General features: G+C 32.1%; 3 protein-coding genes across 3 annotated transcripts; 2 read left to right on the top strand and 1 right to left on the bottom strand.

Moving 5' to 3' along the window:
* Window positions 1–3227: 3227 nt before the first annotated feature.
* LOC105796796 (60S ribosomal protein L5, mitochondrial) lies at window positions 3228–4471 on the top strand. The gene has a single exon (XM_012626603.2). The coding sequence runs from the start codon at window positions 3460–3462 to the stop codon at window positions 4039–4041; it is 582 nt and encodes a 193-aa protein (XP_012482057.2). The 5' UTR covers window positions 3228–3459; the 3' UTR covers window positions 4042–4471.
* Window positions 4472–4538: 67 nt separating this feature from the next.
* Window positions 4539–5006, top strand: LOC128031891 (60S ribosomal protein L2, mitochondrial-like). Its single transcript, XM_052625207.1, has one exon. It carries the CDS (start codon window positions 4539–4541, stop codon window positions 5004–5006), a length of 468 nt encoding a protein of 155 aa, XP_052481167.1.
* Window positions 5007–11793: 6787 nt separating this feature from the next.
* On the bottom strand, window positions 11794–12765 carry LOC105762375 (uncharacterized). Its single transcript, XM_012580211.2, has 3 exons — window positions 12598–12765; window positions 12117–12520; window positions 11794–11990 (listed from the first exon to the last, which is right to left on the bottom strand). The coding sequence occupies exons 1-2, from the start codon at window positions 12754–12756 to the stop codon at window positions 12137–12139; spliced, it is 543 nt and encodes a 180-aa protein (XP_012435665.2). The 5' UTR covers window positions 12757–12765; the 3' UTR covers window positions 11794–11990; window positions 12117–12136.
* Between the last annotated feature and the right edge of the window lie 1013 nt (window positions 12766–13778).

Raw genomic sequence — 13778 nt, 5'->3', positions numbered from 1 at the left:
TTATGACCTTGATGAATTTAGGTAAGAATGCATAAGCTTTGAGTGATTTGCACTAAATGGTAAACTTATATGTGATGATGCATTAGTAAAATGTTGAATAAGGTAGTGAAATACATGAATCAATGCTAGAGAATGACATATATTGGCTTAATATGAAATGTTTGTGTTTGGTAGTTAATTTGAAAAGTTCTAGGTTGATATTCATTTAGAAATTGCAGAAACAATATGTGACGTCGTGACGTCAAATGAATGTCATCACAACGAGATTTGAGTTCCAGGCCAGGATGCAACGATGAACTTTCTCTTCGTAACGAGCCTGAAATAGTAGGTCACGTCACGACGAGAAACTTTCAACGTCACGATGTCAACTGGAAGTTTTGTTAACATTACAATTTAGTCCTAATACGACCTCGGGTTAGCATTAGAGGTTTCTTAAAGTGTATAAAACCCGAAAATAATTATATGAAATATTATATACTAATATTAATTGTATTATGTTAATTGATATTAGTTGAATATATTTTGATCGTAGTTGCTTCGGCAATGAATGTGACACATTGTAGCTTGGACCCGACGATCGGGTTGAATATAGGGTGTTACACCAATAATAAAATATCTAGCAAAAGGGGAGTTCCCAAAAGATGGGAAAACAAAAATAAAGCTTCATAAAAAAGTAACCAAGTATGTGTAGAATAACCCCTAATTAGTTAGAACTTTATAATTATTTGCTTCGATAAGCTGTAGTTTAGTAATAGAAAAAATGCACAGGCACATAAAGATATATGATACCCTTTATAGAAAAGGTTATTTTCAACCCCTTCCTAGATGCCTCATGCTAATAGAAGCAAATTATTTCCTTAAGGAAATACATTAAGGGATTTGTGGACATCATCCAAGTTCGTATACATTTACTCGCAAAGTTCTCCATCAATGATATTATTAGCCAATGTTAAAAAGGATGTTGTGGACTTGGTTATAAAATGCGAACCAAGCCAAAAGTTCTCATTAGTTCCAAGAAGACCGATGGAGCCATTTCAGTTAATAACTAGTTCGTGGCCTTTCTTAACATTGGGAATCGATATTTTGGGACATTTTTTAATGGTCGTAGCCTAAAAAAGTTTATAGTTGTGGTTATTAAATGTTTCACCAAGTCGATAGAGGTTGAGGGTTTAGTCACAATCACAGGGAAACAAATGTTGAACTTCATTTGGAAGTCTATTATATGTCGTCATGGAATTCCAAATCTTATAATCATCGATAATGGCACGCAATTTCAAAGGAAGTTCAAAGATTTCTACTCCAATTTACATATATCACTGGCTTAAAGCTCGATCAAAACTCCACAAATAAAAGATCAAGCAGAGGCATCCAATAAAAAGTTACTTTAATGACTAAAAAAGAAGGTAGGCGATACAAATGGAACACAGGTAGAAGAATTGGCAGGTATATTGTGGGCCTTAAGAACCATGACTCATACTAAAATCGGTAAGTATCCATCTAGTTTATTGATATCCACAAAAAATTACGTCCCATACTAAAATAGGTAAGACTTTGTTTAATTTAATGTTTTGTATAGAGGCAATAATCCCAACAGAAATAGGTATTCAAACACATCAAGTTACTCATTATGATACTTCACAAAATGATCCATTATTACGAGCCAATTTAGATATGTTGAAAGAAATGAGAGAGCAAGTTGAGATTTGTTTGGAAGCTAAAAACCAAAAGGTGGCTTGATATTACAACTCTAGGGTGAGAAACAAGCAATTTCATGTTAGACATTTAGTGATGAGAAATTCAAAAGTACACCAACTGAACAAAGGAAAAATGGCCCCAACCTCAGAATGACCGTATAAAGTTATAAAAGTTCTAAGTTTTGGGGCTTATAGATTATAGCTCAAATAGATGATAAGATTTTAACCTAAACATGAAATGTAAGACATTTAAAAAATTATTACATTTAATTTTATATATAACATTTGTGCAAATATATGTCTAAGCATGGTATACAAATATGTATTTCTTATATTCTTGATATTAAGTAACCTCAAAGAAGTGAAATTACCTTAAAGAGGTAACCATTTCAAGTTTGCCTTAAAGAGGTGAAGATTACAGGCTCGCCTTGAAGAAGAAAAAAAGCTGCATGTTTAAAATTTCCTTTTTACAATAAAATAGAAATTTCAAAAACATTTTAGGAAGTTTAACATAAAGAAATAGAAATATGCAATAATAAGTCCATTAATAAACAATACTTTGATCATTGCATAAAAATGCAGTACAATTACCATTATCCCTACAAACAAAAATAGATAAACCATCACTCAATAGTCGAGTCTTCCCTATCCCCTTCATCTGTTTCTTCTTCCCTAGAAACTATGTCCGTAGGAGTACTAAGAGGAATTACTACAATAGCCATCTAGCTTTCTTTAAAAGCTTCCCACTTAGGGTCAGAAAGGTTGAACTTATCGAAATCAACTACTGCATCACATAGCTACCCTAAGCAAACATGAGAAATGTCAAGTGGGTCATAAGCCACTAGAATGGCACCATGCTGAGCTAAATCAAAAGTATTCCTCACTTCATCCATGGCACATGAATTAGCCTCAACGACGCCTCTATCTCTCTCTCCTCTAGCCATGGTAACTTCAATGACCTTATCCCTTTTAGTGGAATCCACCAAGGCTTGTAAAGATTGACCCTCGACATTTTCCTTCTCTACGGTTTCCCTAAGTTCTTCCTTGATAGCAGCAATGTATGTTTTATGCTTGTCCTTAAGTTGTGCAACTTCACCATCATAAGATCACTTTAGGGAACTAACTTAAGTTGCATGCTTCTCAACCAACTCTTGCAAACGAGCCTCTAACTCATATTTCTCTTTCTTCAATATTTCATTTTCCTCCTTTAATTTCGTTGCCTCTTCTTTCAACTTCAAGTTAGACTCCTCAAAAGGAACAAATTTTTCTTTAAAAATGAACTTTCTAGAAGAACTATCAACAACCAACTTTTTTAAGTGTTCTTTCTCCGTAGTTAAATTTCGTAAAAGCAGCTCTTGATTCTTTAAGGATTTGCCCATTTGTAGACATGCAAAATTATGTTCATAATCCAAACTATTGTTGCTTCTAGAAAAATCTATAAGAGGAATAATTAGTAGCCCTTAGATTTTTTCGACAAGATAACACCTAAACAATTTGCTTGTAGCTTCATAAGGATAAAAAAACTTCGCACATCCTGCCCCACAATCTGAATCAAAGAGGATGGGTAAAGGAGAGGTTCGGGACGAAACCAGAGTGGATCTGCGGCAAAGCGGAGCCTCCGGAGGTAGGGCGGCTTGTGCTGTGCCGTCATTTCGGATTCCCGACCGAAGAAAGAAGGTTTCAGTTTCATTCAACCAACTATCTTTTTGAAGCAGATAGTTCACAGTGCTTTTATTCATTCTATAGAGACTGTCAAAGCCAACTCATGTTTTCACTCCATTTTCATTACGAAGATGTATCACGTCAAGATCCGTTGCTCAAACCGAATCACGCCAACGTTATGGAAGTTCCTGGATCGTGTGAAATAAGAGTAGTACCAAAGGCACCCTATAATTTCATAATTAAAAATGGAAAATTGGCTATGGAGATTCCGCGCGGTCAGAAAAAAATACAGACACAAAGGGGTTCGACAGGAAAGTCGTTTCGATCCAATCTATTCTTGGGGTCAAATAAAGACAAAGGATATGTCAGTGACCTGGCACGCCAAAGCACTCTCCGAGGGCATGGAATGTCTAATTTTTCGGTCAGAATCGCGATAGTAATGTCTCTGTTAGATTCTCCGGTCGAAATACGGGAAAACTCCATTCAATTCTCGATGGAAACGGAGTTTTGCGAATTCTCCCCAGAACTGGAAGATCATTTCGAGGTCTTCGAACATATTCGAGGGTTCAATGTGACTATTGTCACTTCGGCCAACACACAAGATGAGACTTTACCACCGTGGAGCGGCTTTTTGCAGGGGGAAGGACTCAGCTCTTTGAAAGCTTTCACCTCGACTAGAAGATAGAAGAAAGAAGCCTAGAAGCAAGCACAGGCCTTACCTTCCGCCTTGTCCTTAGATAGAAGAAGAACAGGAGAAAGAAGAATGGAAATAACCGTAGTTATTTCCGCTCTTGTCGGAATTGCTACTAGAAAGGAGTTATCACCGGGAAATCTCTTTAGACTTTAGAAAAGAAAAGTCCTAAGCAGCAAGGTCAGTCAATTCTTTCTTTTAGGAAGGCTCCCACGTGCCATTGATTTAGCTGAATTAGCTCTTGCCGTAAGCGCTCTTGCACGAGTACTGTATCACTACAGTAAGAGGAAGTACGAGCAGAAATCAGTAGTAACTCTTCGCCTTTCAAGATATTGCGTTTAATAGATAGAGAGAGAGCCAGTCTCTTTTCTTTAGCGACCGAGAATGTTATGTCAAAAGGACCAACGACGATGAAGGATACGAAGGAGAAGGAGGAGGAGTAGGAGCTTGCTTCAATTGAAGCGCGGAATCGAATGATTACGAGATAGACAATGAGACAAAGCCAAGAGAGGAGAGCACTTAGACAATTCATTTTTAGTACAGGGAAGTCTGCTGGTAGGAATTCCTCAGGGCGTATTACGGTTTTTCACCGAGGGGGTGAATCGAAGCGATTGCAGCGAAGAATTGATCTGAAACGAAGCACTTCGTCAATGGGCATTGTAGAAAGGATAGAATATGACCCTAATCGTTCTTCTCGGATCGCTCCAGTACGATGGATCGAGGGGGTCTGGGTCTGCCAGAGGAAATTGAATACGATAGAGGAGTTCGCTCCGCCGCGTAAGCTCATTGAACCTACCACGACCACCATCCGCGGCCAATTTTCGTTCTCTTCCCTGCCCGGGAAGGTGGATCAAAGAAAGGTAGCTTGTCAATTAATTGACAATGCCAAAAGATGTGATGCACAAAACCAAGTGACATATAACCCAACTTCCTCTTTCTCCTCATCTCAAAGAAACTAAAACAAAATCTAAGACTAAGGACTTCCCCAGGGCTTTTAGGGAAAGTAAGGTGGATTGGTAAAATGATATCTTTCAATCAGAACCGCCTAGACAGAGCTATGGTGGGTAAAAATTGAAAGCAAGAAAACAATGTACGGTGTTGGCTTTAATTGTTGAAGCAGTAGCAAGCATTAGAGGAAGTAAGAGCAATAGATTTTTTATCGCTGCCTGCTAAAGAAGACAATACTGTCTGGTCTCTGCTCACCTATCACTTCACTTCTTTTACTGGCCCTACCATATCTTTTGCAACTCTCTACTAATATATATATATATATATATATAATTTGATATAAATTATTAATTTATTACGAGGATTAAGATAGACACAAGCAGCCATGAATAATTGATAGCATCTTACTTATAAATAATTTGAGAAGATTTCATTTAAGAACAGAAAGAAAATCAACCCCCCAAGTTGTATTAGCCTTGCCACCTTCTTTCTCCTTTTTGGGTAGTTTTAAATATCGACCTTATGTGCCATATCAAACTTTAGCATAATGAATTAATGCATGTACTTTTTGTTGTACAGTCCATAAGAATAAATATAATATAAAATAAAAAAGAGAGTGTTAAAAAATGGGTGCATTAACTTTGCTTTATGATCATAAAATTGACAAAAGAGAAGTATGGGCCAATGGGATTTATTTTGATAAATCAATGTCCAATTCCAGGTCGAGCTATCAGAAATAAAATTTCTGAGCTATTGATGTTGCCAGATACAGTAGAAGATGATCTTTTATTTTTTGCTTTAACTTTTGCTTTTAAATAAAAATAAAAAAGTGAGAGGTGGGTCACTGTGTGATAAATTAAAATACAGCTATACCCATCCTTTTATTTGTTTTTTAATCTATTTTGATTTAAGGAAATTTTAAGATTTAAAAATAAAATCAACCAATTTTTTTCCTATTAAGAATGTTAAAATATTTCGTATTAATTTTAGAAAGGTATTTTCATAATTCTTTTACTTGTATACAAAAGTATGTTTATTTCATATATTAAGACTGGTTGGTGATAAATATTTTAGTTGAAAAATAAATAAATAAAAATTAGAGATACAAAGTTGATATTCTGCAAATGATGAGGGAAGGGACCCTTACTTTATATCCGATTGTCTGAATAAAGCCATTTTAAGACTGGGAGAATATTTGGGTTAGTCAAGTTTGGTGATTTAAACATCTTTTTTTATCTATAAAGACCCACTTTGGCCTTTGCCATTTATTCTTCTCATTAAATGCATCCCTCCAACTTTTTTATTGACTACAAAAATAAATTCATATTTTGATTTCATTTACAATTAGATTCTATAATTTTAATTTATTAAATTAATAATTTGGAACCATACCAATTTCCGTACACGGGTGCACATTTTTCTCATTTCTGTCGGCACCTTGTGAATATCTCATTAAGGAACAAAAAGAAATGAAAATTATTGTCCTTCTAGCTAGCCACAAAGATATTATTAATGTTGTATAGTATTGGGTTATTAGCTATTATTTTAGGGAAAGCCTAGGAGTTAAAGAGAATTACGATTATCTTAAGATATCTTAGTTATTGTTGAGTTTGTTGTACAAGATTTAAAATCATTTTAATCATGGGTATAATGGCAAATGATTTGATTTTGAACATTAAATATTATATTATTGGGAGGAACAATCACACTTTCTAAAAGACTAATATTTATGAACTTTTTAAAAAAATCTATACTTATATAATGTGGCTTACTGAGTTGGTGTTGAAATAAACTTGGTAGGAAAATTATTTACAAGAAATCTATCTAAAATCACTTTTAAATAAAGAATTGAGTATTAATACAATGATATTTACATTTTTTACTATTTTTATATGAATATTTAAATTAAACATATGTAAAAAATTAAACCAAATTTAAACCATTTTACCTATAACTCAATTTCTAATTCATTTTTATATAAATATAATCGAAATATAATATTTTTCACAAAATTTGAATTTATTTAACTACCTTATCAACATTTATAAAGATTCCAATTTGAAAAAAAGAAAAAAAAACAACACATTATTGTTGTGGGCAGCTGCCAGAGTTTTATGGTGTTGTCGGGCGCCGGTGCCAGGACCATGTTTCATACTGACTTCATGGTTTGGAAAAAAAGAAAAAGAGAGTACAGATTTAAAGGTAAGAGTGAAGAATAAAATTGGCTTTATTTGAGAGGGAGTTTTCGTATCTAAAACGAAACATAGAAGAAGAAGACATCATAAAAAATAATATGATAATATACAAATACATGAAGAATGATATATGTGTTAGCCTAAAAACTTGCATGGTGAAAGTAGAATATATAATCCTGCATGCAAAATTTGCATGAGTAAATAGCCAAAGTTCATGGAGACAGAAATTCCAGAGAGAATGATTTGGTTTGAAAAGAGAGGTTTTTTTTTTTGGAGGGTTTGAAGGGTAGATTGGGGGGTACCCCTACATCTTTGTTTTTTTATTGTAGCAATGATGAGAAGATCCACCAAAACAAAGCATTAGAGAGAGAGGGGGGGGGAATAAGTAAGTATAACTAGAAATAGTGCATGGGGATGGGGGAATAACAAAGGAAAAGCTTTATGCTAGCTGCTGCAATCACTAGATTTTCCTTTCCTTTCATTGTCATTACAAGATATATACACTCTTTTGGTGGGGATGGCCATAGGGATTGGGACACCACCCATTTTTATGTTTAACAACCCTTAACTTCACACTTTTTATATCAAAGGGGACAAATTTCCAGCCTTATACTTTTTATATATATTTGTATCATATTCATAAATAAAAACATTTATATTATTAAATTGAAAAATAATAAATAGAAGCGGTTTGAAGTAATGTAGAGCGATTATCTATGAACATGAATGTTTTCGACATCCATGCAAACAGTTCCATTGTCATTCTTACTTATATATTGTATTAAATTTCAAAAATCTCCAATGTGTGGAGCCAAGCCACTAAGGAATACTAATTCAATAAGTTTTAATTAATCATAAGTTTTGACTTGATGCTAATTGATTGGTTTTAACTTGGAAAATAAATTAGTATTATCTTCTTCTTCTTCTTGCAAAAATTGCAAAGAAACCCAAGTGCTCCTAGATCAGATTTATAATAAAAATGCATTATTTAATTATACAGCCAATTTTCTAAAAGAAATTATTTTTAACCTTCTATAACAACAACATCCATAGTTATGAAATACATTCTTTATTAAATTAGTCTCTATAACAACATATGATCTAATTTTTAATTAAAATTGTAACTATTTCATATAAGTAAGCCTATTAATTATCATTTATTAAATGAAAATTATCTCAATTAAAATATTATTTCAATAAAATGATTAAATTTCACAGATGAAACTTATTAATCATATTTTATTAAATGAACATAATCTTCCATGAGTGGAATTAAAGACATCAATTCAAGAAATTATTAAGTTCTCTAATTAAATATTCTACTATAAATTTAGAAGATCATAAACTTATAAATTGATTACTTGAATTTAATAACTCATGATAAATTATTTAATTTAAGTTGATAACTCATATTGATTAACTGAACTTGTTAGGTTTATGAACTTTATAATTAATCATGTGAAAGAATGTAAAATAAAATATGCATAAAAGCAATAATGCATGTACATGTTATACATCTTTTGATTTTGTTGATTTGATTCTCACTTTCTTTTTCTTTTTGAACATGATTCTCACTTTATTTATTTGATGTAAATTCACGACATAAATTTTATCCAACGATTATCTCCTCATAATGAGAAAAAATTTGGACAGACAAATGTAACTGTTATAAAATGGGTTGGCATTATTAATTTAATAAAAAAAATTAACTTTTAATCTTCAATTTCCTCTTTTATATACTAGTTTTCTATCGCATGAGATGTACGGGCTGTTCATGCGTTTTATAAAAATGTTATTATTTAAATAATGGCATATTAAATGAAATTATTGAGGAAATAATATATTATTTAAAATGAAAAAGTTAACGGAATGGCGGGTGGAAGAACCTGATTGGAAGGCTATTGAGATTCTAAGGACTTAATTAAAACTTTTTAAAAGTTCAAGGATCAAGTTAGAATATGACCTATAGCTTGGGGACATGCACTGGAATTAACTCATAAACAATTAGGGTAAACTACCCAAATAGTCACCAAACTATTACTAAGTTTCTAATTGGATCACTCGACTTTAAAAAATTACAAAATAATCATTTGACTTATCAAATTTGCTGTTTCTAGCTCATTTCTGTCAAATAAATGACTTATTAAATGACACAAATATCCATATAATATTAGGGGAAAAAAGAAGAAAAGATTGAGAGAGGGTTGAGAAACGGTGTAGTTTTAGGTTATCAATGATATTGGGATTCATTTATTTATTTTCCAAACCATTGAGTTAACGTCCATCTAACCCTTTTGTTGTTGATTTAAGGGGAATGGACAAAAAAAAAGAAAAAAAGAAAAGAAGAACAAATGAGTAACTATTTGTAATTTTTTAGAATTGAATGACCCAATTAAAAATTTAGTAATTGTTTGATGATTGGGGTCCTGCTTTTATGAATGATTAATGAGTAATGAAAGGCTTTAATTAACTCAAATCATCAATCTTGCAAAGAAAAAGGAAAAGCATTTGGTTGCCATTAAAGTCTGAAATCACAAACATATATCCCTATTTCACAAAAACATGTTTTTCTTCTTTCATTAACCACTTACAAGAAAATATTGCTAATTAATGGTGTGTTAGGAGGGATTAGGCACTTAAAGGGCAAGGGGACATAAAATTAAAGGTGGTAACAAAAAGAGGGGGAAAAGCACACTGGTTTGATTTTAAATTCAGAACAATGTCAACATCTTTGTCTAAAATATTTCCCACCTTCTTTAGATTAGATTTTATTAGTAGTGTTAAAGGTGGCGACAAGCGTCTTATGTAAAATATTTTTAAAAATGTATTGATAATTCTTTAAGATCGCTTGTGGAATTAAAAGATACACAATCAATTTATCAAATACAAATATATGTATAAAAGGATTTCTATCTCTACTTTTTTCATTATAAAATAATTAAAAGAAATTAGTTTCGATTCTTTTACTATACTCACAGTTTGAGATTTAATCTTTATATTTTAATTTGACATAATTTGGTTCTCTTCTTTTATAATAACATTAGTTAGTCCAAACAATTAACATTCTTAGCTATATTTATCTAACAAACTAGTGATCAAAACATTACAAATATATAATGTTAGTAAGCATTCGTAACTTTTCATAGTTGGGTAACCAAAACAAAATTTAGTAACAACGGATGATTAACGATGGCGATCTAACAATTCATGTTAATATCCGTTAGCAAATTAATGAATAGATGACTTAAAAATAAAATTTTGAATAGTCGATCATCTAAATTGTGTTCTTTTATCTAATCATTAATTAATGATAAATTCTTTTACATGTAAATGACAAAAAGTAGTAAACTTAACTTGTTACCTAATCTTCTATTTTTGTAATAGAAGTAATTAATTTTGTTTCTTTCCCAGGAAAACATAGTCGTTTGCATGGCTGGAGAAAGAGAAGGAAAGCAATTATAACCATGAATGAAACAAGCAATGAAATTAGTGAAGGGAAAGGAATTAATTTGGTAATTAATGTGGGAACTGAATCAAAACAAATCCAGATGGGATTTACAGGCTACCATGTATTGCAAAGTCAACAGATAAAGCATGTAAATGGATAGCAACCAAAATGAGTGTGACCACATCTCTGTATTTTGTGGAACACTGTCATGCATGTGTTTAATATCTACCATGATTATAGTTTTAAAAAGCTCTTCCATGAATTGCAAACAATTTTTGACTTAATTCATTTTTAAAATTATTTTTCGAATACAACTATGAGGTTATTATAATATGTATACTTTCAAAACTGAGTTACTCCATTGGATTGTTTGAGATGTGATGGTGAGACGCAAATTGGTGTTGTCATGTTCACACATATGATTCTTTTTCTACACCTACTTTGTTCAGTAGTAGCATCTTTTTCTTTTGGATTGGTAGTAATTTGGGATTATCTTAAAAAATCTTTCTTTTTTGGTTTCATTTTATAGTTTCTGATAAATAATCAATCAAGATATGTTAAAAGCCTGGGACTAGTCCATAGGCCTGGCAAGGAGAGAAGACCCTACAAGATATTGGTATCATGAATAGGGAAAACCCTCTGCATATATACAAAGAAAGCAAAGCGACTATTGTGTTGTTAAAAGACTTTTGGTAAAGCACCCACCACCAAGATACCCACATTTCTAGGACCCCCTATATGTCTGAAAGAGAGTGCAAACAGTGAAAGTTGTTGTATAGAAGAGATGCACAAACGTCTGGTAAGCCTGGTTGGTGGGTTGCTTTCAATCACCCCATCTATAACTCTCCTAACCCAACTTTGCCTACGATGCCATGGTGTCTCCTGGAAATATGGATTATTTTGTAGTATTATTCCCACTTTTGCTTTGTCCTCACAATAAAGCATAAGGGGAATGTGCGATTCATTGACTTGGAACAATAGAATGAATTGAAAACGACAATTATCCCACTGATTTAACTCCACTATTTGGTTTCATCACCTTGAAATTTTCTATGGATTTAATCCAAAACCTAGAAGACAACCCATGCATATGATACAACTGAGAGGAGGATAATTATTGGAGAATGCAGATAAATTTAAAACCACCATAAAACATTGAAAGAGTAAAACAACATAATTAAAAAGATAAAAAAACAACAATGTTCCCGATAATCAGGATTCAGGTCCCTCCCCTGTTTAAATTTAAACTGAAAAAAACAATTAAACACATGTGTGCAACACTTATGACAAAAGGTTCACAAATCTCTTCATGTCTGCCTTCCTCTGCTGCTCCGGTTTGTAAACTATCTCCGCTGTAACAATTTGAATTGCAGGCCTTTAGACAAACAAGAATGAAAACATAAAATAACAGCCCAAACTGTGATTGATACAGTCCACACAAAATTAAGGGCCCAAGGCAGTGGATGGAGGAATCATACCAAAAATTTCATAGTGAGGCTCAGTAAAATCCAGGAATGGGCACCCAGACGACGTAAAAATATGTTTGATAATATGGATCGTAATAATAAGGAGGAAATTCAAATCCGCTTGGCACCATCTCTTGCCTAGGAGTCACCTTCTTCACTTCAACTCTCTTGTTGTTTAATAGATGGAAATTAGTTCGCAAAACAAGGTTGGCTGACTCCTCTGCTTCATATGTCACAAACCCAAACCCTCTGCTTCTCTTAGTTTCTTTGTCATGGATTACCACTGCATCAACAATGCTTCCAAATTTCTCGAAATATCCTTTGAATTCTTCATTTGTTATGGATCGAGGCAATCCTCCCACAAATATCTTCCTCTTCCCTATTTCTACCTTCGGTTTTGCTGGTCTCACCTCCACCTGATTATTCAGCTACTCAATAAATTCATATAGCCAACATTAAGATGTGGAAAACAGAAACAAGAGAAGTTACTTACTCTTCGACCAAGAATAATATGTTGTTGTTGTTGAAGGGCAATTTGAGCCTTGGAAGGATCAACAAAAGTAACGAAAGCTATGGCTTTGCTAAAGTAGACAACAACATGTTTAATTTCACCATATGCGTTGAAGTGTCGTCTCAATATCCTTTCATCCATCTCAGTAGAAATTCCTTTTATGACCAACTTAGGATTTACAAACTCCATCTTCTTAATCGATTATACAGATGATTAGACAGAAATTTAGGAAGATTGAAAACCACACATAATACTTATAAAATAAAAATAGTTTATAGAGATCAACTTGGATTATACTTACTTCTTGTATGTTGGTCATTTATTAATTAAATTTAAATATAGTGTTTCCTTTTAACCTTTTAAATTATTAAGTTCAAAACAGTAAATTATTAATATTTTGAACGTGCAGTAAATAATTTATGTTACTTAATGGGTTTTACATTAATTTTAAATACATTAGAATTAAAGTTTTATAAATTTGCTAATAAAGTTTATGACAGTATTAAATATGTTTCGCATGGTTAGCTCGTGATTTGGCTAAAATATTTCTTTTAATCATTAAGGAAATTTGGAAGTAATATTAAATATCTAATCTTTCTCTAAACCATTAATATTTTTAGTTAACTTGATTATATAATTAGATTTCTTTATTTCATAAATTAGATTAAATATACACCAAAATATTATGTCTTGTCCTGCAAATTTTATATTTTAATTTTGTTATTTATTATTTTCATATTTCTTTTAGAAATTAAAATATTTAAATTTTAAGATTTTGAAATTCATTGTTTGGATAATTTATTATTTTTAAATTCTTTTAGAAATTAAAATATTTAAAATTTAAGATTTTGAATTAATCCAAATTCATTGTTTGGATAATTCCAATTTAGATTTGGATTTCAATTTGAGCCTTAAAAATATTTTCTAAAATTTAATTATTTAGGAATATTTTGAACATTGTTGTTTGAACTAGACCAAACTAGCCTATCGAATTGGGAACTAGCTAGGGTATTGGTTCGAAGAAAGGCATTTAACTGGTTGACTCAGGAATCAGTATGGACCGGTTGAATGGAAAAAAAAGATCAGTTGATCAGTGGTTGAACCAGTTAAACCAATTTATTTATTTTTATGAATTTTTAATTAATTATTTAATAGAACAAAAC

The sequence above is a fragment of the Gossypium raimondii genome, chromosome 12 (assembly GCF_025698545.1).
Source record: "Gossypium raimondii isolate GPD5lz chromosome 12, ASM2569854v1, whole genome shotgun sequence".
NCBI classification, from domain to species: domain Eukaryota; kingdom Viridiplantae; phylum Streptophyta; class Magnoliopsida; order Malvales; family Malvaceae; genus Gossypium; species Gossypium raimondii.
The sequence above is the reverse complement of the archived record's forward strand: the minus strand, read 5'-3'. Positions and strand labels throughout refer to the sequence as shown.